Genomic DNA, 23,560 nt, shown 5'->3' with positions numbered 1-23,560 from the left:
TTTTAGATTTCCTTGGAGACTCTTTTTCCACCTTTAAAAATGCCTGATTTCCATAAAGAGAAGAAGAAAAATGTTCCTGTGACTGTCTTGTCCTCGGTAATGGTGGGCTGATGGCAGAATGGTAATAAGATTTAATATTTTAGGAGACTCCTAATCAGACCCATTGTCCTCCAGCACAGCTCAGGATTTTCTCCCAGGAATGCTGCTGTAGTTCTCATCTTCTGAGTCCTTAAAAATGAAGAAAATGGGTAAGGCCTCGCCCATCTTTGCAATATAAGCAAATCCTGAGCCAATGGTGGGAGGCGGAGATAAACCTAGGCACAAAAAGATTAGAATAGCTTACATGGCTTACATGCTGTAGGCCGCTTGGATCTAAGTTTGTGTGGTTCTTAGAGTCCTGCTGTCATTGTCTCTGCCCCCCGCCCCCCGTCCCCCCCCCCCACCACCATGAGACAAAAACAGATCCAATGCATAGAGTGGCTTTTGCTCCTTAGGGCCCTCAGGTGTTCTCATGAGAACAGCAGGGTTGTTATGACCTTCAACTATCACAGAGAGAAACTGAGTCACATTTTGGTAAAGCGATTTGCTCTGAGTCCCAGCAGGTTTGACCCAGAGTTCAGGGCCCTTTGATCACCTGAAGGTGGGTAAAACTGTTCTATTTAGGCGGCAGGCAGGCAGGCAGTCGCCTCTCTGCCAGAAGGGAACAGAATAATCCAGGCTGATGCCTGGGCTTGGGGTAGATCTCTACTCTTTTTTTTTTTTTTTAAGGGATCATGTGCATCCATTACCTTGGCTTCTAACCCTGCCCATTCACAGGTAGGGCCTGCTCCATGATTTAATTCCTGGCGGAGGGCACAAACTCACACCGTTTGGCTTAACAATACACAAAATATGGTCCGAATGAAGACGTCAATGTGTTACAATGAAGACGAATACAAATGCTTTTTACAAATCAAGGAACTTGAAATAACCAGATGGTCTTCAGTGCCGTGTTGGTGAAAACCAATGATCTTTTTCCCACAGTTTCGCTACAAGTCAGACCTGATGGGCATGAAGGGGACAGGATGGCTGACGCTGAGTTCGCCGCAGCTAGAGAGTGCAAAGAAGGCCGGAGAACTCATCAGCGAGGTACCATTCAACCCAGCTCTGTTGTAAATGCAACCTGGTGTTTAGTTCCTCCTGAGGAGGGAAACTGCTTACAGGGTAGAGATGCCAAGAGGGCCCCGTGGCCCCTGGACCCCCAGTGTTTTTCCTGGGCTTTTGCAACCAAATCGCAAGACAGAACAAGATTTCCCTCCAAATGAGTTCACTTGCTGGAGAGGTAAAGGCATGTTTCAAACTGGGCAGTAAGACAGATGATGTGCTATGAGATTCTTAGTAGGTACATCAGGTAGTTATGAGCTAAGCCGACTCATTGTTTTCATGGGGGCGCAGAATTTGCCGTCCACCCACAGAGTTTACCCAGAGTGTCCAGTGTCTGGGGTTATCTGATTTCAGAGGGCATTACACATTCTACAGGGATGATTACCTTTACCAAACACCCCACCATATTGGTGGCCTGGAGATTCTTGCCCAGGGATCCATTCCAGGGGGGCACTAGCTTCTTCCATCTCTTAGTAGCAGAACTTACTTGGACAGGGTCCTATTGATGCTGAGTTTCCTTATTGTGGTGTGCCCTGGTATTGTGCGGCCTTTTTTTCCCCCAGGAGAGTAAATTCTTATAAAATGTTCCTTATCAGAGGGGCAGCTTGGACCCCTGTGAGGTGGGTCTTCTTGGACCTACCAAGAAGAGAGACCTGTATTCCAATAATATCTTTGGCACATCTGATACCGAGTAGGTGGGGTGAAGATGCATCCAGAAAAATGCATGGTGTTCAGCTGTTCAGTGGGAATCTGTGTCTTTCTCTTACAGACCAAATACCGTAAGAAACCAGATAGTATCAAGTTCACCACGGTGGTTGACTCCCCAGACCTGGTTCACGCCAAGAACAGCTACATGCATTGCAATGAGGTGGGCATGTTCTCATCAGTAACCCTACGTGCCCGGTAGTGGGTAGTGCTGTTCAGTACTCAGTACTTAAGAGCATGGGCTTGGGGTAGACGGGAGTGCTACCTGGGTGATCTAGGGCCAGTTACTCTCTCCTAACCTCTCATTCCTTATTTGAAAGGAGGGCAATGATAGCAACATTTCATAAGATTAAGTGAATTAAATGAGGATTAAATAACTAATGTATGTGAAGCCTTTAGCAAGTATCTGGAATGTAGTAAGTCCTCAATAAATACCCCCTATTTTGGTTTGGTTCATAATAATAGCAATAATATTGTGTAATATTGATGATCTTTTACAAAACACTAGATGAGATACATCTTAATTATTGATAAATGGTAATGGAATTAAAAGCCGAACATAAGCCAGTTAGGAAAAAAAAAAAAAAAAAAAGGAGCAGCTATATTAAAAGCTTCTTTCTGCTTCTATGCTTTCTGGACAATTTAGCCTCATTTCTTCTCTCCTATATTTATTTTGAAGTATAGGAAGTTAAATATTTTTTCTCTGAGGTCGTTAAGAGATTTGATTTTCACATACAGTGACAGAGCCGACCCCTTGTCACAGAGTCCAAATGTTGTACTGACAGGTTCATGTTTGTAAAGCCCATATTGAATTTGGAAAAGGATCAGAATATTCAATACTATATTTTCCCTTCTTAAAGTAGATGGGACTCAATCCCTTCCTAAAATTCTTTGCAACTCTTAGGTCACTGCTCTAAAAATAGCAACTGAGATAAAGCTTGAGTTTTAAAATTGTGTCTTCCTGGGCCCCAGGTAGACTATGAAAACTTAAAATTTCTGAAAACATACTAAGGCCCTTTATCCATTCAGGATAAAAAGACTTATTAGCTGTTGTGTCTTTTTTATTATCATTATTCATTATTCAAACAATAAGGGCATTAAGACATCTTGTTCCTAGTAGAAAGCTTGAACAACACTCAACTGCAAAGATTCTCGAAAGAGCCACACACCTTATACTTGTTGTAAAACAACAAGTGTGGCCAACCAAGATGTTGGTTTGGGGCCCATTTGGAGCAGATCTTGATAAATATTTTAGATAGGTTCTACTTACAATCAGCCAGCCCTATCTGACTCTCAGCCCATGGCCGCCTTGGTCAGACGGTGGGCTCTAGAGGGATGCTCTCTATGTGCAGGGCTGGCATCTGCTCCCATGGTGGGCACCCGGTGGGAGGGGCAGCCCGCTTCTCACCTGTGACCTCAGCCAGCGCAGCTCCGTATTTACCATGAGCCTGTCTCACCCACAGCGCCTGTACAGATTGGGGGATGCGGAATCCCTGCACAGATATACGCTGATCCCCGACCACCCCGATTTCACCAGAGCCCGCCTCAACGCGCTGCATCTGAGTGATGTAAGTGAAACAGCAGTTAATGGGGTGTGCACCTCTTTGCAAACGTATCTACACCCAACCTGGATTTAGTTGTTGGGGGGGAAAGTCCCAGGAAAGAGGACTTGAGACAGGAAGAACGCGGGACGGAGAGGGAGACAAACCACATGTGTGACTCTGAGCCACTTGCATCGCTAGGCCTCAGTTTCCTCACTTGGAAAATGGGACAGAGCTGAGCTGACTAATGCCTGTGGTTCCTTCTGGCTGGAAAATTCTGGTTTGGCTCAAGAATTGCCAAGACCACAGTCAGGTGCCCGCCCCCCTGGCCCTGGCAGGTGTAGACACCTGCTCTGTTTCTTTCCCGGACACATCTCCTTCGCCCTCCGAGCAGGGTGACTTTGGAGGCCCAGAGGCACTTTCTCGCTGCACAGTTTGGAAAGACGCCGCAATTGGGGTCCGTCGGGTACAAACACGAGCTGCTGCTCCTTTGTGCGTGAGGCGGTGGCCTCCAACACTTCTGTTTCCCTTAGATGTGTGCCCTTTGCGTGCATAACCAAGATGCTGTTTCCTAAACCCGGGCTTGTTGTTAGCAGGGGTTGGAGGCTCCTGGTTGTAATAGAATAGGCGGCCGCTCGGCCAGCAAAGCTGTGATCCTGGGATAACAGGTAGCCAGGCGGCGGAATCAAAAGAGCCTGTCAGATCAGAATAACACAGGCCGAGTGTGTCGGCCTGGGGCAGCGCGGGGCCTCCCAGAGTCCGGCCATTCTTCCCTCCCTGGCCTGGCCATTGTGTCCTGGGGCTCCGTGCAGATCAACAGCTGCTACCGTGCACCCCAGAGGTGGCCGCCTCGCAGGGGTTGGCGCGAGGCGCCTTCTAGTTAGCGTGTGTATTAGTTTGTTGCGTTTGTAAAGCCCTGTGGGATCCCACGCAGTGAATGCGATGGTGCTTTGTAAATATGAGTTATTATGACCATTTGATGCTTTTGAGGGATGAGCGAGCGATAATTTTAGAACAGCAGCTCTGGTGGGCTGACCTCCATCTGGGGGAAGCGGGACCTCCCCCTCCGCAGAGCTTGGACAAAACAGCCATCGTATCAGGGCTTCCAGGATGGGGGAAGGCCAGGCCTCCGTTTGCCGGACTCTCTGAGGTCCACAGCCCTGAAAACTGGGATAAACCTGTCGGTCCATCTGGAGCCCGGTTGAAGGAGGACGGCCACCCCAGGCCGGTGACAGAGCATCTTTCGGCTCACAGGGGACGCCAGTCTGTAGAGTCCTGGAGCTGAAATTAGCCGCCAGGGCATGCGGATATGGAGAACTCATGAACCTCTTTTGAAAGAGCACTTCTTCGGGGGCGTGGAGAATGCACACAATTGGATCAAGTGCTCTGTGAGGAAGATGTGGAGGGAAAGTGACCTTCCTGGGCAAAGAAAGCCATTGAGATGTGTAAGGCAGCCGAAATAACTAAAAATCAAATGACTCTAATGTGTGAGGATGAGGACAAAACTGTGCCCACTGTGATAAAGAAGAGGAACGCCCAGGGTTCCAAATCAAAGAGCCTACGGAATCTAAAGGCTCCCAGTGGCAAGACAGAAACCTCAACAGAATAAAAAAACTCAGGGAGGAAGTGATCACAATCAAGCAAATAGTATACAGGAGAAGGAGCAGGAGAAAGGGAGCCAGTGCCTTGGGGAGAACCCCAATTTGGGCCACGCTGGCTAGCTGACCCTCGGCCGTAGAGGCTTGGAACCTGGGGCGCATCGGACACCAAAGTGGGGTGATATAGGAGTTGGACGCTGAGTGAAGTTTGGTGTCCTTGCCCAGCCCAGATCTGGTGTGGAGGCCCTTCATAGGAAGGCGCCAACTGTCCCCTTTCTAGGGGAGGCTCAGGGCTTTGACCCTATTTGCTATCTGTACTGCTACTTGTGGGGCCACCATATCAGGGAACGTGATGCTAAAGGGGATGGTCACTCAGTCATTACCCGAATGCTTCTCCCCTTCTACAATCCTTCCCTCCTGGCTGCTCAACTCAGTGGTGACCCAGTAAATCGAATCCTTTGGGCCTTGTTTGTGACCCATCAATTAGGAGATGACTCCAATGATTATTGGCTCTTATATCTCTAGGCCCTCAAACATAGCAGGTGTTTGGTTTGGGTTGGTGGCGTTGGACATTGGAGTTAGAGGTGATGATGAAGGTGAAGGTGATGGATGGTGGTACATAACAATGCAGAGCTCACTGTGCCTGGCTCCATCTCCGCGGGCCCTTCCTGGTTCCAGGCCCAGTTGTGCGGTGGTAGGAAGCACTTTGCTTTTTATCTGCCATCCCTCTTTTGCTTAATCTCCTCAATCCCCTGTAGAACAGAGCCTCGGTCATGACCTCTATTTCCAAGTGACAAAAGCAAGGTTCTTAAGGGGCCTCCTGACCTGCTGTGGCTCTTGGAATGAGTGAGCCACTGACACGGTCTGGGGCTGTCACTTTGTCGTCTGCTGCTGATACGCCTCACCTGCTGTGGCTGAAGAAAGGACAGCCCTCCACTGGGATCTCCAGATGGCTCCTTTCATGGAGCCATTCCCTTATCTTGAAAAAAAAAAATGTTAGCTACATGAAGGCATGGGAGATTTTGATGCTCTCTAGGGTGCGTGGGTCTACCTGAGGGCCAAGAGGATGTGATTGCAGACTCCTGGAGGTTGTGTGAGAACAACTTCAAAAGGGAAAAAATGAAAGAGGAAGATGTGAAATACATGGGTCAGGAACTCGGTCAGGTTCTTGGCAATCAATTTAATTCAGGTGAAGGCTCTTCCCTCCGTGTGGGCACCAAGGGTGCATGTGGGATGCAGCACTCTTCATAGTGATGGTGGCACATGGCTTCGGAAGTAGCCAAGAGGCCCTCAGGAAGTCATTAGAGTTAACAAACACAGGGGTACCCGATCCCAAGGAATAGTACTTTCAGCATGAGGGAAGAAGCAGAGTTCTTGAACTTTGAGTTCTGGCATCTAGATAGAAGCTGCAAACCTAAGGCACTGCAAGTGAACGCAAAGGAAGGGGGGGGGGGGCTCTGGTGCCAACAGTATATGGCAAATGAGCCAGACTCATAGGCTCCAGACCCACCGGAGCAGGGCCTGATGTTGAGGCCTGGAGCTTAGAGCTGAGCCGTTTGTGGCCAGTCTCACCAGTCCCAGAGCTGGGAAGGTCCTCGGGATGGATGTGGGGAGGCCATGACCTGTCCTTGGGTACCTGCAGGGGGAAGGGTATGTGTTCAGGAACTATTCCTGCTGAGAGCTAACAATATGCCAAGTGTGGAGTTCTCACTCCCTGCTCACTCATTTCTCTGTTTTCCCCATCTAGAAAGTCTACAGAAACTCTTGGGAACAGACCCGGGCTGGTGGCTATGACTTCCGGCTGGATGCCATCCCATTCCAGACTGCCCGGGCGTCCCGGGAGATCGCCAGTGATGTAAGACATCAGATTCTCTCTCCCTCTGTCACTCATAGGTTTGACTGCTTTCCCCAAGTCTGATGAAAAGCACACCACCAGGAACCCAAACTGAACAAGTATTTCAAGTGAAATGAAAAATCAGCCTTATTTTCTAGAATCTTAGCCAGAAGTTTCAGATTGGGGAGGGTCGTTGTCTCTCCTTAAGAGAGATACTCTTAAACATTGATGTATGTGTATCCAGAAGTCAATTAACATGTGATTGATGTGTTGATCTACAATAAAGGGACTTCTAGCTGAAGGGGTAGCACAAAAGGATAGAGATTGAGCTTCCCCCCTAGATTGATTTTGAGTTCACATCCTGGCTTGGTCACTTAAGACTTGGCCGTGTGGTATTGGGCTAGTTGCTTACATCCTCTGAACGCAGATTTCTACATCTATGAAAGAGGGATATAATTTTCATCTCCTAGGATTGATGTCGGAATTGAAAAAAAATGGTTTACAGCGCCATGCTAATAACAGGTGTTCAAAACATGGCAGCCATTATTACGGAAGGGGAAGGCTTCATAGACTAGAGAGATCACTGATCACTCAGCAATACCTTGTGTCTGCCCACAATGAGTACAGAAATCAGGAACGAGCATTCATTTTTTTTTAAGATTTATTTGTGAGAGACACACACACAGAGAAAGAGAAAGAGAGAGAGAGAGACAGAGACAGAGACAGAGGGAGAAGCAGGCCCCATGCAGGGAGCCCGACGTGGGACTCGATCCAGGGTCTCCAGGATCACACCCTGGGCCAAAGGCGGCGCTAAACCGCTGAGCCACCCGGGCTGCCCCAGGAACAAGCATTTAGAAACAGTTTTAGCAAGTACTCATTGTGACAACCAGGCCTGTGCCCGGTGGGCTCCTCTTGAGTAGGGCAGAGGCTAGTTTGGGTGTTGCCACTGCATATCGATCCGATGCAGTAGAACCACCTATGGGACTTGGATGGATTGAAAATTTAAAAAGCAAAACAAAATGAATCCGGTCCTCCCCTATAGATGATTTGAGGAGCACTGGACTGAGCCCCTACAAGCTAGGAAGAATCAAAGGAAGAGTGGCTGCTGAGAGAAGGGGCATCTTTCTCTTCCTGTTAGTTTATTAATTACCATTAAGCAGCATTAATACCCATAGCTGCCACTCAGTGGGCATGAACCTGTGCCAGACATGAAGCTTAGCCCCATATCACTGAATTCTCTCCCATGGGGTGGAGGTCCATTCTCTCATTTTATCAGGTGGGGAAACTGAGGCTCAGACAGACTAAGTAACTGGCCCAAGGCCACACAGCTAGAAGGCAGCAGAGGGAGATACAGATCCCAGGTCTGCCTGAATCCGAAGCTGTGCTCTTACCTGATTGTTGAACTTCCCTGCTGAGATTCCTGGGGGCTGGCCCGGGAGGGGTGGCAGGCACCCGGGACCCATCTCTGCTCCTCTGACCCGCAGTTCCGGTACAAAGAGGCCTTCCTGCGGGACCGGGGCCTACAGATTGGTTACCGCAGCATCCACGACGACCCCAGGATGAGGCATTTCCTCAGCGTCGGCAAACTCCAGAGTGACAACGAGTACAAGAAGGACTTTGCCAAGAGTCGGTCCCAGTTCCATAGCCGCCCGGACCAGCCCGGCTTCCTCCAGGCCAGGAGGAGCCAGCAGCTGGCCAGCGACGTGTGCTACCGGCAGCCCCTGCCCCAGCCCACATGCGACCCGGAGCAGCTAGGCCTGAAGCACGCACAGAAGGCCCACCAGCTGCAGAGTGACGTGAGTGCCCCCTCCCGCCCGGCTGAGACCCTTCCCCTGCTGTCTTGGCCATCACCCCGCATTCCACATGACCTTCTGGGGGGAGCTGGGCTGAGATAGAATCCGGGGGACCTAACCCTGTAGGAATAGGAAGGAATAATAATTTTACTGTGGGCCAGGCTCTGTGCCAAATGCTTTTTCCAGCATTTTGCCACGTAGCTCCCGCAGCCCATCCCTACCCCATTTTACAGACGAGGAACCAGAGGCCTAGGGAGGTTAGGGAACTGACTCAAGATCGCCCAGAGAATAAGTGGCAGACCTCGGATACGAGCCCCATTTGGTTTGATATGAGAGCTCAAGCTCTCGAGGGCCTGCCCTACTGTTTCTGAGAGGTCTTAGCAGCTACCTGATGCCGTCCTTGCCCTTTCCCTGGGAGGCAGCTGAAGCCCAGAGCAGGCAAGTGACTTTCCTAAGGCCACAGAGCCAGTTGAGGTGGGAGCCTAGACGTGAACAGTCCTCCCCACCCTCCGCCCCCACGGTGGCTCCCGTGGCTTGAGTGGAAAGATGCACGGCCCAGCTCACAGCACACTGGGCCCTCCGTGCCAGGCGGCTTCTGCCTAAGAAGAATTGTTTCCCCTCGTCCTGGCTTTACTGACAACAGCATAGGCTCCATCCCACAGAGGCCACCCTGTGGCCAGACCACCCCAGACCCTGTCGACGTAGTCGTCTTGCTTCCCTCCTTCCCCTAAGGTCAAGTACAAATCAGACTTGAACCTGACCAGAGGCGTTGGCTGGACACCCCCCGGCTCCTACAAAGTGGAAATGGCTCGGCGGGCGGCAGAACTGGCCAAGGCGAGGGGCCTGGGTCTCCGGGGCGCTTGGGTGAGTAGCAGGCCGCAAACCCACCCCAGCCGGCAGGGCCGTGGGGAAAGGCAAACTCAATGTTTCATTTCAAACTTTATTTTTGGCCAAAGGTCAGCTGGCTCTAAAGAAGTGTGAAATGCAGCTGGAGCAAGGCGCCTAATTTCATGGGTCTGAGATGACCAGGCGGATGACACCCGGGTTAAACTTCCTGCAGGGCTTTCTCTGAAGTCACAGCCATTAGTTCTGCGGAGACAAACCTACCGGGGCTCCATCAATCGCGGGCCACGGCAGCCAAGGCTGTGCCGACTGCTTGCTCGTTACATCCGCAGAAAGGGTCAGGGGCTTGCTGGCTGCAACAGTCTGGGTTTTGAACCCGACTTTGTTCAGAAGAAAGACGCCACGTCTAAATGAGAGATTGGCTTTGCTTCTTTCTCCTTCTTGCCTCCAGGATCCTTGTTCTTGGGGAGGGCGGAGGAGGGGGGAACCTTCTAAATGCTCCCGGGGCATCTGAGGCGGCTCATCCTGGGGGAGCAGGGCGGAGGCCTCATTCTGACTCAGGGAGGGATGTTTGATTTCTGCAGGGGGGGCCAGAGGCTGTGGAGCCCGCAGAGAATCAGAGGGGGGACGTGAACCCAGACGCCACCGAGATTCTGCACGTCAAAAGGAGGAAGGCTCTGCCGTTGTGAGTGAGCGGCGTCCACCCAGGATCCTTGGGAAAGAGGCTCGGGAGCAAACGTGCGTGTGCACCAGAGACGTGCTTCAGTGCGAGCGAGCTGCTCGCAGGACACCGTGCCAGCCCCTCCCCGAGCCGCCTCCCCCGAAGCGACGACCCTCAGGAAGCCACGAAGCGTGTTGTATTCTTGGCCCCCACCCCCCCGTCTGACCCTGGAAGGGGGTGGCTGGTCCTGGGGCATACCTTGGGTGTCTGGGATGAGGAATAAAGATGTAAAGGTCATTCCCACTGGCTCCGGTCATTCTGAAATCCCTTATCTGCAAATGTCCGGGGTGAAGGCAGTCTGTGATTTTCTAGAAGGTACCATGGTGTGAAGGGAAGCCACCGAAGGATATATTGGGTTGATTCTGGCATTTCTTGGGTTACCCATGAGGCAGCCTGATAAGGCGGTGGAAATGTTGGTCTGGGACGCCCCAGGCTGGCAGCTGTTGTCTCTGCTTAGAGCAGGGGGGGCTCCCGGGGGCTCCCAGGGTGTCCGGTGCTGCCCATGAGGACTTGCCTTGTCTGGGGGCTCGGGAGAATGGGCTCTCAGGTTCAGAAGACACCTCAGAAGCTACTCCCCTTTTGGATGGTGGCTTTGATCCAATTCAGGAATTTGGCAACTTGGGTATAGACGCCTGGCTTCTTCCCACACTCCAGGCCCCAGCTCACTATGCCGTAGACGTAGTAGGTGCCATTCTTCTCACAGGTCAGAGGACCTCCAGAGTCTCCCTGAGGGAAAAGATACATGAGTTCAGCTTGGTGAACTTGGTAAATCAGAATATATTCGGAGACACCCTTGACCTTCCATGGGAGGTGCCAGGGGTGATGGGGTGACATCGCCCCAGTGGGTTTCTCTGGAACGTGGTGGCAGGGCTCTTCCAATGCCTTCGAAGACACAAGGCTCTTAGGGGAGAGAAGAGAATGCCACCATATGCCCCTGAGTCCATGAGGGCTTGGCAGAGAGGCCGCAGGGCTGGGCCGCAGTGCCGAGGTCACGCTCCTACTTCCACCCTCTTAGTCATGACTCATAATCACACAGTAAATTCTCAGGTGCCCCAGCTTCTCATTCCTGCAGGGTCTGGGCGTAGGGACAGTGCTCTATTTGGATAAAGCCGTCCTAGGACCTGTAGGACACACACAGGGTGGGGGGGATAAGGCTCAGGGACAGCATGGCTGAGATGTTCAACATGCTCTATGGGGTTAGATCTCGGTTCCAACCCAGGCTGGCGGACTGTGAGCCAACTGGGCTTCAGCTTCTCACATTGTGAACTATGGAGAGCAACAGACCCCCACCCTCCACCCCCACCCCATCCTGGCTCTTGTGCAGATTCATGTTTGCAAAGTACATAGAACAGTGCCTGGTTCGTATGGAGTCCAGCTGACGTGGCAGGAGGAGGCTGGTGAGCAGGGATAGCTCTCAACACGCACCGCTGCTTACACCTGGCATCTGACGGGATTTTCAGTGAGTTAGCTCTTTGAATCTTGGCCACACCTTAGGATTCTAGGCATACGTTATTCCCGTTGTATAGATTAGGCACTGGAGATTGGAGAATTCTATCAGTGTAACGAACTGAATGTGTTCCTCCAAAATCCTTATGTTGAAGCTGAATTCCCCAATATGATGGTATTGGTGGGTGGAACTTTTAGGAGGATATTAGAGTCCTCACGAATGGGATCAGTGCCCTTGTGAGAGGGACCCCAAAGACGTAGCCCCCTCTTTCCACCATGTGACAGTGAGGAGTCGGCTATCTGTAACCCAGGAGAGGGCTCCCACTGGAACCTGACCATGCTGACACCCTGATCTCAGACATCCAGCCTCCAGAAGTGGCAGAAATAAATCTGTGTTGTTTAAGCCCATCTGTGGTGATTTGTTAGAGCAGCCCGAGCTGACTAAACAATTCAGTGATTGACAAAAGTCATAAAGTAGAAGAACCAGGTTTCAAACCCATGACTGTTTCCAAAGCCTGCAAACGAAGCCCCTGAAATACCTAAAGAAGGGAGTGTTGTGTTTTCTTACTCATCTTCCAGGGGTTTCAGACAAATCACACTCATCTGCTCACCACCCTCCCTTGAGTAGGTGGATATCCATGGCCTCTTGGGAAGAGACAGAGGGTCACAGTAGAGCCACGTACCTTCTTCAAGAGTGATGGTGATTTTCCCCTCCCAAAGGGGGCTCGAGGCCGGCTGCTCATTGTTGGGTCCCTTTGCAAGGGGGGAGCTGGGGTTTAGTGTGTCCATGCTGGGGTTTCCAGGATAGTTGGTTGATTTATGAAGATGATAGGCAGAAAATTCTAAACTTAGGTATTCCTGGGAGTCTAGGAAGGATGTCTCCTGTGAGATGTGACCCCTATAGGGAGCTTGGTCTCCTACTTGGGGTAAAGGCTTCAGGTCACCTCAGCACCAGTAGATGAAGCCTCCGCCATCTCCCTCTCCTGCAGCCTCTGAGTCACCACAGGCCCCTGTGGCTTGGGGTTCCCATAAGTCCTAGACTGAAGAGAATATCAGGCAGGCCCTGACTTGGTTGTCGCTATAGAGGAGCCGCTCAGCCACTTGGTATGCTAGGGCTAAATCCCCACCCTCATCTCTGTCTCTGTCTCTGTCTCTGTCTCTCTCTGTCTCTCTCTCTCTCACACACACACCCACACAAACACACACAAATCCTGATGATTAGTTAATATTATTGTGAGTTCTCGGGGCCTATCATCTTTCTTCTTCTAGTCACTAGTCTTTTAGATAGTTCCTTATTGGGATTTTCAGACATACTGCCCAGGGATCGAGGCCAGAAGCGCCATCTTCATGTTTAAACACAATGAAGCAAATTCCTGCTCTGCCACTCATCACCCAGGTGTAGAGGCCAAGATCATTTCCCTAAGCATCTATAAAATGGTAATGACCTTTCACCTTCACCAGTGTCATGAGAATTAAATTTGACAAGGCAGGCAAAGTGACCACTACTATTACTATGCTGGGTCATCCTGGATGGATGTGGATTCCAATTAGCCAGAGGACAAGGATGCCTGCCTATGCCTTAGATTTATGGCAGGTGAGCCTCTAAACCTGCCTCCCAGCCATGGGCTCTCATTTGGCCTCTCCCCAGCGTAAGCTCCCACCCATGTCTCCTTCTCCAAGTGCCATTTGGAGTCTCTGACCTGGCAGGAGTCTTGCCCAGGCTTCTGAAGGTTTCCTGCACAAATCATGCTGTCGCCAATCATGTGGTCATAGAGTTGGCGGGAGTTGCACAAAGTGTTGGCAATCAGCCTGACCTTGGCATCCAGGAGCTGGCGGGATCCTTCTCCTGCAGAGGGGGGGAAAGAAAAGAGGTCACCACTGTGGGGCGCTGGGCGACACTCGCCCCATCAGAAGCTAGCTCGCATTGATAAGAAGGTGGCCACAGGTCTGAACATAGAAAGTAAGGTTTGTCCAGGAGATGCGAAGAGGAGCCTCATCTTTCAAGGGTGGGGACCCTTTGCTTCCAGCCTTCACTGTGATTTTACAGACCTTCAGTGCTATGCTTATCACAGGGGAGCGGAATCATTTACTCCTTCTTTTGTCTCCCTAGCTAGACCATCAGGTCAGAAGGGCAGGGATAGTGTCTTAAATCATTTTTAATTTAATTTAATTTTCAAAAGAGTTTATTTATTTATTTGACAAAGAGCCAGAGAGCACAAGCAGGGGGAGTAGCAGAGGGAGAGGGAGAGGGAGAGGGAGAAACAGGCTCCCCTGTCGACCAGGGTACTCAATGTGGGGCTCAGTCCCAGGACCCTAAGATCATGACCTGAATCAAAGGCAGATACTTAGCCAACTGAGCCACCCAGGCACCCTTCTTAAAACGTTTTTTAAATTTCCTAGCAGAGGGCTGGCTCACAGTAGATTCCTAAGGATGGATGTAGTGCCCTGGTTGGCCTTCTAGGTTACTTACTTCCCAGGGCATTGATTTCTTCCTCCGAGGATCCCCTGTTCTGCTCTGGTCAGCATGGTGATATTGAAAGGTTTAAGTGGGTGACAATGAAGATCCCTGTGAAGAAGGGTCACTGGCTAACCTTAGATCTGAGTAACCTGAAATCTTCTTTCCCAAAACCTTCTGACAAATTTGTGTATTAAATTTCTTTTGGGGCAGCCCCGGTGGCTCAGTGGTTTAGCGCCGCCTTCAGCCCAGCTCCTGATCCTGGAGACCTGGGATCAAGTCCCACGTCGGGCTCCCTGCATGGAGCCTGCTTCTCCCTCTACCCCCCCCCCCCCGCCCCCGTGTATCTCTCATGAATAAATAAATAAAATCTTTTTTTAAAAATTTCTTTTTCTTCACAAATACAGGTCAATTTAAAGTGTTTCTTCTTTCCATTATTAAGGAGAAGATTTAGGGGGAAAAGAAATCTATTTTGAATATTTGAGAAAGACTTGAACTATGCTTCTGAATTTCCTATGTTAGAGAATATAATCTTGTCAGCACCTGAGAAAATTAATTCTGTGGTTACTTTTTTAGATAAGACCACATCCTAGAGACAAATCAATAGCTTGGTTTAAGAAAATTTATAGAACGCCTACAACATGGACACCCCTGAGCAAAGCACTCCAGGGGAGACAGATGAACGAGCACAGACCCTGCCGTCCAGGGCCTGACTTAGTCAATATCTCTGTAGAATGCTTGATAGCAATCTCCTATTATCATGATTCCAAACCTAGGAGGTAAGTGTGGTTAAGAGGAACTAAAGCTCAGCTGTCCAAGTGACAAAGCCAGGGACCTAACACAAGTCTGTCTGATGCCAAACCCATGTTCTTTAAAATCTATCCTCTTTACAATCTACCTAGGGAAGGAGAGAGATCTTCGTGGATGCAGGATCAACGCTTGATGGAAGTCAAGGTAGGAGCCAGGGACAGATATAAGGATCACGGAAGGCTCCATGGAAGTGATGAGACTCAACTAGAGCTTTAGCCATGGGGCACTCGCACTTCCTTTTAGTAATACATCTTCAATGGAATATTGATTTCAAATTCAGAAGGGACCTTAAGTTTGACCCCTTCTCTGGTTAATGCAACTTCCCTGAGTCTCAGGAGAATGCATGGCCAGACTCACCTGTTTCTGTCACACCCCACCCAGAGATGTGGCACTCAGTCCCAGAGGGGAAGGCACTATTGGGCAAACATACGGTCTTCACATATTTGGATTCCAGAGCACAGTGACCATCCACTGGCTTTAGCTTGAGCAGAGCTAGGTCGGGAGAGAAAGAGGAAATGAGTGATGATACCCTCTCTGTGAAAGAAGCATTAGCTTCAACTTGAACAGGGGGTGCATGTAAGCAAAGCCCCATTACCAGTGCCTAGCAAAGGAATGGCTTCCTCTTCAGCCACTGCATTCTTTAACTGATGGGGAAGAGTCACACTTCAGGCTGAGAGTAATATCAAAAAATAATAGTGGGGTTTGAAATCATTTCTAACCCATTGTTTAAAGAAGAGCCTTCAAGAGGGAAAAAAAGATATTGAGAAAGGAGAGAGAGTGACAGTTCCCTGGAATGGAGAACTGGGCTACACACTGTAGGCAGCAGCTTAATGTCATTGCCTCTACACCTGACTACATACCAGGTACCATATGTACATGGGGACGCATATGCATCATGTCATTTAACACATAGGAAGCTGAGCATTGTATACCAGTGTACATGTTTTATAGAAGAGGACCTGAGGCTTGGAGAAGTGAAGCCACCTGGTAAGTGAGGGAGCTGTGATTCAAGGCTGAGTTCTTTCCACAGTTTAACCTTACTAGCATCTCTTCCCTTCATTTATCCATAACACCAACACAGACCTTTAAAACTAAAAGATCTCTGGAATAAATTCTCTACCTTCTAGAGTCTGTGAGGGACCAAAAAGAGAAGAGCACCTTCTAGAACCAAACCTCAGCTTTCCACCAGTAATGAAATCCTCCCAGAACAAGACTTATGAGAGATCCCCCAAAGAAAAGACTTGCCAATATCATTGTGGGGAATCTCTTCTCTTTCATTATAGAGGCTGTACTTGAAAATCTTCTCCACCCCGAATCTCTGCTCATGGAATTCTGTCTTCTTCAGGTCCTGGTCCCCTAACACCACTGTCAGATGTCTGGCTTTTATGCTGCAAGGGAAGGTAAGATGGTCTGGTATCTGAGAGACTGAAGCTAAGCCCTGGCTCTGCTCCCCATGAGCTGGGTGACCTTGGACCTTCTGCAGCCTTGGCATCCTCATCTATAACTGTCATTTGTCTCACAGAGCTCTGTGGCCCAAATAAGAAAATGTGAGGAAACATGGTCTCCAAATGTAAGCTGCATCCCACATTTCCTAAGAGACCTCCCATTACCGCTAGGATTTGCTAAAGAGTAGTCAATTAACTTCTTGAACAACTACTCTTTGTGGAGGCTAATGTTTGCATGTTTGAGGAATCCCAGAAGAAATTGTTTAAAGACAGTGGATTGGAAGACCTTCAAAGCCGCCATCAAAACCTGGGCTACAGTGGACCAGCCCCGACCATGAATTTGGGGAGTTTCGGGGAAGTGGTGGTAATTCAGGCTCCTCAGTAGATACTGGCTTCTCTAGGCCACACAGAAGTCATAGCTGAAGTCACATGACACGAGCAGGTTCATAGTAATGACATCAGATGGGAGCATTCTATTTTTCTCTGTTCAGGGCAAGACTGGAGAGGTTAAAGAAACAGGTAAATCTGGGTTCATATCCCATTTACCTACTCACTTTCCATATGACTTTAGGTCACGGTCATGGAAAGGTGCTAAATCCTCCCAAGACCAGGGTCCTTGTTTATGAAATGAGAATAACAGTCAACTTTTTCACTGCACGGATATTTACTAAGCACTTGTTCTGTATGAAGACCTGCCCTAGGCATTGGGCAGGCATTGGGCAATTAATAAAAGTAAAAACCCCTGTCTTCCCTTAGCTTGTCGTCCAGTTGATAGTGTTCAGGATTAACTGTCATAGCACATGTAATTCCCATGGTAAGTGTTCTAGAAGGTAGCTCTTTTCCATCCGGAGCTTCCATCCACTCTTTTGCCCTTAGAGCTAGATCAGCCCCTCTTATCCTGCCAGAGTCACCAAGATGCTGCTGAGATGGGAAGAGTAGAACACCCCCAGAGACTTGAGTGTCCCTGGCCTCTGCTTTCGGCAGGCACCTACTTGGTGCAGTGGGCAGCAGTCAGGACCCAGCAGGGGTGAATCAGCGCTCCCCCGCAGAAGTGGCCCTGGGGCATGGAGACGGTCAGTGGCAATGAGGTCTGCAGGGATGCCTGCCATGGGTGCTTGCCCGCTGTGCTCTTAAAACCTCCATAGATTCTCTTGACCTTCTTTGTCATCTCAGTCCTCCCACATGAGTCAAATCCTGGAAGCTTGGTCAGAGGCTCTGTGAGGCTTCCCTCTGGGTCAGCAATGTCTGTGGGACACAAGAAAGACAAATCATGCTACTCACTTTCATTCCAGGGCCTCAGAAGGAAGCTGTCAGAGGTATGACTCCAAGTCCAGCAGCTTAGCAAGCTTCAGAGTTGAGACTGCACTGATGCATACAAGGTGGGCATGTAGCAGGTGCAAAGTTAATATGCGTTGAATACACGATTACTATAAAGCAAGTCTACAGAATTCAATTTGAAGATGTTGCTTTTTACTTCTTATTTTAATATGATAAAAATGTGTGTGAATATGTAAATCCATTGTTGGGTATATACTTAGCTATTCATTACTGTACACATATGTTTGGGAGGCTTTTTTGATGTATAGGGGAAGATACTCAGATGAAATAGAGTGGGGGACATAAGACATTTGCCCAAATAATTGTCATACAAGGGAGAGAGTGGTAAGTGTTGCATGGATGGTGCCCATTCCATTCCATGGGGTTTGTGAGGAGGAAAAGATAACATTTCCCTTGGTAGGTCATGGAGGACTTCCTGGAGGAAGGTTTCTTGAGTTGATTTTTAAAGGATGGTTGGATATGGGCAAAATCTGACACAGGATGGAGTATTCCAAACAGAGCTGACCATGAGAACAAAGGTACAGAATTGAAACCATCCAGGGAGGTAATCCCATTGATCAGGGTGGGAGGGTGCAATGTTCTGGACACAGGTAGAGAGCTGGGCCAGACAAGCCTGCCAGGAAGATTGTGAGGCTGGAATTCTGTCCATGTTGCATCCTGAGAGACATGGAGTCTCAGCCAATGTTGGCTCACCGCTGTTCACTGAAGACCTGGCATAGTGTCTGCACATAGCCAGCAACCCATACGTATTTGTTGAGTGCACTGACTGGAGGTCAGGAAACATGAGTTTATAGTTGGATCACTGGCCTCAGTTTACAAAAGTATCCAGGCTTGCTAGGCATCCTGAAATGGGAGCAGTGGATTGGGCATTTGAGTTCCCATTAGAATGGTAATTGGTAAAACAGGTATGGTGAGTGGACAGGGACAGAAGAGATGGGGTGTCAGGAACATCTATCTATTGACCTGCAACCTAACCATTCCTGGAGCTTCTGGACAGCCATGGTCTTACCTAGGGCTGAGCAAGCTGAGACATCACAGTACTCCCATTTCAACTTTGCATTGTTTGCTTTAATGAAACACCAGGGCTTTTTGTCTCCATCAGGGTTTCTAAAATGAAAACATAAAATAACCCACAGTCAAGGTTTGGTGAAGCCACTGAACTTCATTAAAGAACCTTTGGATAAGAGAGTACCAAGTTCCTGCATTCCCCTGGGACCATGTTCCATGCCATTCTTCCAACAGGTTAAAACCCAAGCACATAAGCACAAACCCCAGCACGTAAGTGTTTTTGGCAAAACTTTAACTTGCAGAGGAGAATCCCTATGACCAGAAAATAGTTAACAAGCCTTGTGCCATATTCATGAGACATAGCACATTGTTTGTAGGAAAAGAAATGAGATCCCTGTTGAAGAGTCTCCTTTGTCAGGAAAGTGAAATAGCCACAGACACATGGTGAGAGTAGGGCTTCTCTGCCTTCACCTCCAAATTCCATCCGTGGGAATTCTCTGAGGAAGTTTGCCACAATCATCACCCCGAAGACCCCTCCACAGAGGGAACAACTCAAAGTGAGTGAAGGTGGGAGATAACATGTTTTGTGCAAAGGAAATCCTCTGACTTAATGGAATCAGTTTAAAGCCACACAAAAAAAATCCTGCCCCTTATATGCAGATTATAAGTGCCCTCATTTGTCCTTGGCCTTGGTTAGAGCAGTGGAGGAAGCCAACAGAGTAGTCTGGAAGCAGGAGGAAAGTAACTAGTCATCACCAGGGGGTAAAAATGGCATTATCCTGATGCGGGAAAACCTGAAGGTCCTTGTGGCAGAGACTGCAATGCTCACTGGACATTCCATTTTATCGTCTTCATTTCTCCCTTGAAGTTATGCAGGATGGCGTGACTATTTCCGACTAATGAAATATGTGTGCAGAGATGATATATGCCTTCTAGGTTCAGGTAGTAAAAAATATCATGCTCCATTTTCGAGTCTCTCCTTACCTATCCTGGGTACTTGAGTAACTTTGTGGAGCTAAGACTCTCCCTGGCACCCCCCGGCCCCAACCTGCATGACACATGCCGCCACAGTGAAAATTAAACCCTGAGGTGTTCAAGCCACTAGGATTTGGAGGCTGTTTGTTATAGGAGCACAACCTAGCCTATTTTATGCAGGAAAGCCTTCCTAGAAAGAAAAGTGATGAGTTTCAGTGTCCCATCCCCCAGTTTCTAAGCTGGCCCAGGAACACTAGGAGCAGGGAAGGGGATAGACAAACCCTTATGCTGACTAGCACCCAAGACTGCTCATGGGGAAATAGGTACGTTTTACCTGCAGAAGTTGTGCTCCCCAATCCCATGGGCCTCAGCATCTTCCATAAATATATTGTAATTCTCGTGCAAGAGGAGGTGGGAGTTCCAGTAAAGGCATGAGTGTTGGTTGACGGTCTTACTCACTTTGCCTCGGTAAGAGTAGCCGTCACCGACGTAGCAGTCATCAGGACCTTGGAGAGAGCAGGCAGGGACATGGGAACTGAGAGGGACTGGCACGCTGCTCCTGAAAAGGGCCTGGCAGGTGTATCAAGTGGGAGGAGGATCAGGCCTGAATATGGATCATCCTGAGATTCCATCATGAACTCCAGAAAGAAAGTGGCTTGTATATTCCACATTCATCCCAGATTAAAAACATGAAATGTGGCTGCGTGTAGATGGAACTTAGTTCTTTAATTTTGGCTCGCACGAGGGCTGGTGGCCTGTGGGTTGAGGCCTAGGGAGGCCCAGGTGTGCTTGATTTGCCTGAACCACATCCCAGTTTATGACTTCATTTACAGGGAGCCAGGCACCCCCTATGCCCTTAGGTTGGAAGGGTGAGGCAATAGTAGAGTTTGGCCATCTTGACGTGAACCCCATTTTGGGAACAAAACCCCAAAATAAAAGGATTCCAGAGGCCTCACGGTGGCCCCAAGTTTCTGTTGAAGTGGTGGTAGAGACCCATACCTATTTCACAGAATTTTCCCTTGAATTGGTCAGGGCAGGTACAGGTGAACTTGGATCTCCGCCTTTGCCGGGAGCAGGTGCCACCATTTTGGCAGGGATTTGGCCTGCACACAGGAACCGCTGTGAAAACAGGAAGTGGGGGGCCACCAAAGCTCTTCAGAAGGAGTTGTAGCTACATCTGAGGTGATAAGGAGATATTGGTGGCACTCTTGGTGCCCGTCCTTTCACAAAAGGTGGGTTACCAAAGGAGAAAGACAGACCCACTGACATACTAGTAAATGTACACACAAATCTTGAGAATGTAGACAAATATGGTGAGGAAATATGAGGGAGGCCATGCAAAAAAGATGTAAGTGGGTGGGTCACTCAGTAAGGAATAAGAGGCATGGACTGGGCAGGGGCCTGGGGGCCAGTCTTAGCTAGGTTGAAACTTGGCTCTGCCCCTCTGTAGCTGTGTGACTGTAAGCAAGTTACTTAACTTCTCTGAACTCCAGTTCCTTCATCTATAAAGCTGTTCTTTGTGGTATTTTTGGAAGAATAAGAAAAAATGTAAATCTCTTGGGACAATGCCTGACTCGTAGTGGTGACTAAGTACAGATTTAATCCTCTATATGGCCCACTCCAGGAATAGACCAGGGTTTACTTCCTGTAGGAAATGAATTTCAAGATTATTCTTTTGGGATGGGGAGGGACACAGATTAGTCAGTTCCCCCTAGACTCTCTAGAGGTAATGCATTTTTTTTCAAGATTTTATTTTTAGGTAATCTCTGTACCCAACGTGGGACTTGAACTCACAGCCCAGAAATCAAGAGTTGCATGTTCTACTGACTGAGCCAGCCAAGTGCCCCGGGATGATGCATTTAAAAAAGTCCTAGTCAAAAGGGCCATCTTGGATGCCACTAAAACATCAGCACTATCTGGACTTCTACACAAGAAGTTGCAGACATCCCAGGCACAAGCCAGAGAGAGAAAACCTAGCATAGAAGGAGCTTCCAGCACTTACCTCTGGAACAATCTGGACCCTTGTAAGGGTGTCTACAGGCACAGTGGTAATAGGGAGGACTCTGGGTGATGAGACATTCGCCCCGGTCACATGGGTTTTCCTTGCACTTGTTTTGCACTGTAGGAGATCCATAGAGAAGCAAGGGACATGATTTGGGGACACATTTTACTTACTGGGGTACATACGCAGTACAATGTTGGGGGGGTGATGGACAGGGTGTGTGTTCTTGTCTGTGGTCCTGAAATACCACGCTACTTCTGGACAAAAATAAATACATTTTAAAAAATAAATCCTTGGGTCATGGATGATTATATCCCAGTTCCTTCTAAGGCTCATATTCTTTATTACTCTATCTTTATTGTTAAAAGCCTTGATCATTTTTACACCTTCAAAAAACAGAGCTATAATTTGAGTTTCCCTACTTTGTGGTTGATTTTATGTTTCATTTAAAATTTTGTCATTCTTTGGAGAAGTTGAGGGATGAACCCAGATACTACATTAATGCCTGATACCCCAAACCGTCCTGACACATTTATTGAAAGACTTGTGGGATTGAAAATGGAAGGAAAGGATGAAGAGCATACAGAGAAAGGAAGGCAACCATGAAACCCTATTTAAAGATCCTCACTGCCCCCCTCACCCCAGTTAGATGGTTGCTAGATGGAACAGGATCCATGTTCTCTCCAGGGGTGCAATTAGCCCATAAGAGTTCTAGTCTCAGTATCTTATCACATGACTTCATGTTATACCCACTGAATAGGTCACTGAAGGCAGACATAGTTTTTTATCAGAATCTCAGTGAGGATGGAAGGAAGAAAGAGCATGGAGATGGGAGCCAGGCACCAGGGCTCTAATTTCCACTCTTCTCCTAACTAGCTGTGTGTCCATGAGCAGGTCCCTTGGATCTCTGAGCTCCCTTTATCTAACTGACAAAAGGGAGCTGGGGCTCACGTGCCTTCAGATTCTTTCTGCTCTCTCATTTGAGAACAATATTTCTCTGTTGTAATTAGTTTAAACACTCTAAACAACAAGCCCTGAGTGTAGGCTACACCTTGGTCAGAGTCCAGCTCTTCTCTCCTTTTAGCCTCAGTATTCCCATCTGTAGAATGGGCATACCAGTCCCATCCAATACGCATGAGTGAGAATTCAATGAGATGCTGCTTGTTATCATGCCAGGAGTTCATTATGGATGATACAAAATGTGTATGGTTATACACCTTTGCATGGAATCATTCAGCCCTTTTTACCGCCTAGAGTTAGAGGAGGAACTGCTTCTTGTTCAACTCAGGGGGAAGAGTGAATCCAGGGAAAGTGCACTCACCATTCTGACATCTGTTTCCAGAGAAAGGGACCGGGCAGCTGCACGTGAAGTTTTCCCCATTGACAAGGCAGTCACCACCATGTTCACAGGGGTTGGACTGGCACGGATCTACGATACGTGGGCAGAAGTCAAGGATTGCAATGAACAGCAGGTGAGAAGCCCCCTACTTGCTCATCATATTTCAGCCTCCTGCCCAGAATGAGAGAGTGAATGCACAACCAGGGATGGGGGGAAAGGGGGAACATGAAATGCCCTTAAAGAGCAAGGAAAACTGCAGTCACACGACCAGAGAGAGATTCAGGTTAGTAAGAGGACAGGCGAGAAGGAATCTCATTGAGTTTCTCATTGAGAAACTCCCCTTTCCACCATCAGTGTTTTTCTCCTCCCAGTCTCGCTGGGAGTGCCACGGGGTCTGCCTCTGATGCTGAAGGCATTTCATAAGCCTGAAGACCTCCCCTACTCCCAGTGCCCGGGGGTGGAGGTCAGGAGTGGGGAAAGAAAACCCACCCCTAATGAAACACAAGCTTTCTGAACATCAGGAAAGAAGACCAAAGGCAAGAGGGTGACAGAAGAATTGGCGGC

General features: G+C 48.8%; 2 protein-coding genes across 7 annotated transcripts in view; one reads left to right on the top strand and one right to left on the bottom strand.

Moving 5' to 3' along the window:
* Positions 1–10,418, top strand: part of NRAP (nebulin related anchoring protein) — a 69,992-nt gene extending 59,574 nt beyond the window's left edge. For all 6 annotated transcript variants that reach the window (XM_038578833.1, XM_038578832.1, XM_038578831.1 and 3 more), the window contains 7 exons: positions 1,024–1,128; positions 1,913–2,011; positions 3,312–3,416; positions 6,735–6,842; positions 8,306–8,617; positions 9,347–9,478; positions 10,042–10,418. In XM_038578833.1, the coding sequence (XP_038434761.1) occupies positions 1,024–1,128; positions 1,913–2,011; positions 3,312–3,416; positions 6,735–6,842; positions 8,306–8,617; positions 9,347–9,478; positions 10,042–10,146 (966 nt within the window). In that variant the 3' untranslated portion in view covers positions 10,147–10,418. The remainder of the gene's footprint in view (positions 1–1,023; positions 1,129–1,912; positions 2,012–3,311; positions 3,417–6,734; positions 6,843–8,305; positions 8,618–9,346; positions 9,479–10,041) is intronic.
* HABP2 (hyaluronan binding protein 2) overlaps positions 10,264–23,560 on the bottom strand; it is a 32,747-nt gene continuing 19,450 nt past the window's right edge. The window contains exons 4-13 of the mRNA XM_038578836.1: positions 22,979–23,086; positions 21,658–21,774; positions 20,655–20,774; positions 19,990–20,161; positions 18,682–18,779; positions 17,327–17,579; positions 16,135–16,277; positions 15,247–15,381; positions 13,325–13,470; positions 10,264–10,904 (exon numbers count right to left, since the gene is read on the bottom strand). Of these exons, the coding sequence (XP_038434764.1) occupies positions 10,740–10,904; positions 13,325–13,470; positions 15,247–15,381; positions 16,135–16,277; positions 17,327–17,579; positions 18,682–18,779; positions 19,990–20,161; positions 20,655–20,774; positions 21,658–21,774; positions 22,979–23,086 (1,457 nt within the window). The 3' untranslated portion in view covers positions 10,264–10,739. The remainder of the gene's footprint in view (positions 10,905–13,324; positions 13,471–15,246; positions 15,382–16,134; positions 16,278–17,326; positions 17,580–18,681; positions 18,780–19,989; positions 20,162–20,654; positions 20,775–21,657; positions 21,775–22,978; positions 23,087–23,560) is intronic.

This window comes from Canis lupus, chromosome 28, assembly GCF_011100685.1.
Source record: "Canis lupus familiaris isolate Mischka breed German Shepherd chromosome 28, alternate assembly UU_Cfam_GSD_1.0, whole genome shotgun sequence".
Taxonomy (NCBI): Eukaryota; Metazoa; Chordata; class Mammalia; order Carnivora; family Canidae; genus Canis; species Canis lupus.
This window is presented reverse-complemented; position numbering and strand designations above follow the sequence as displayed.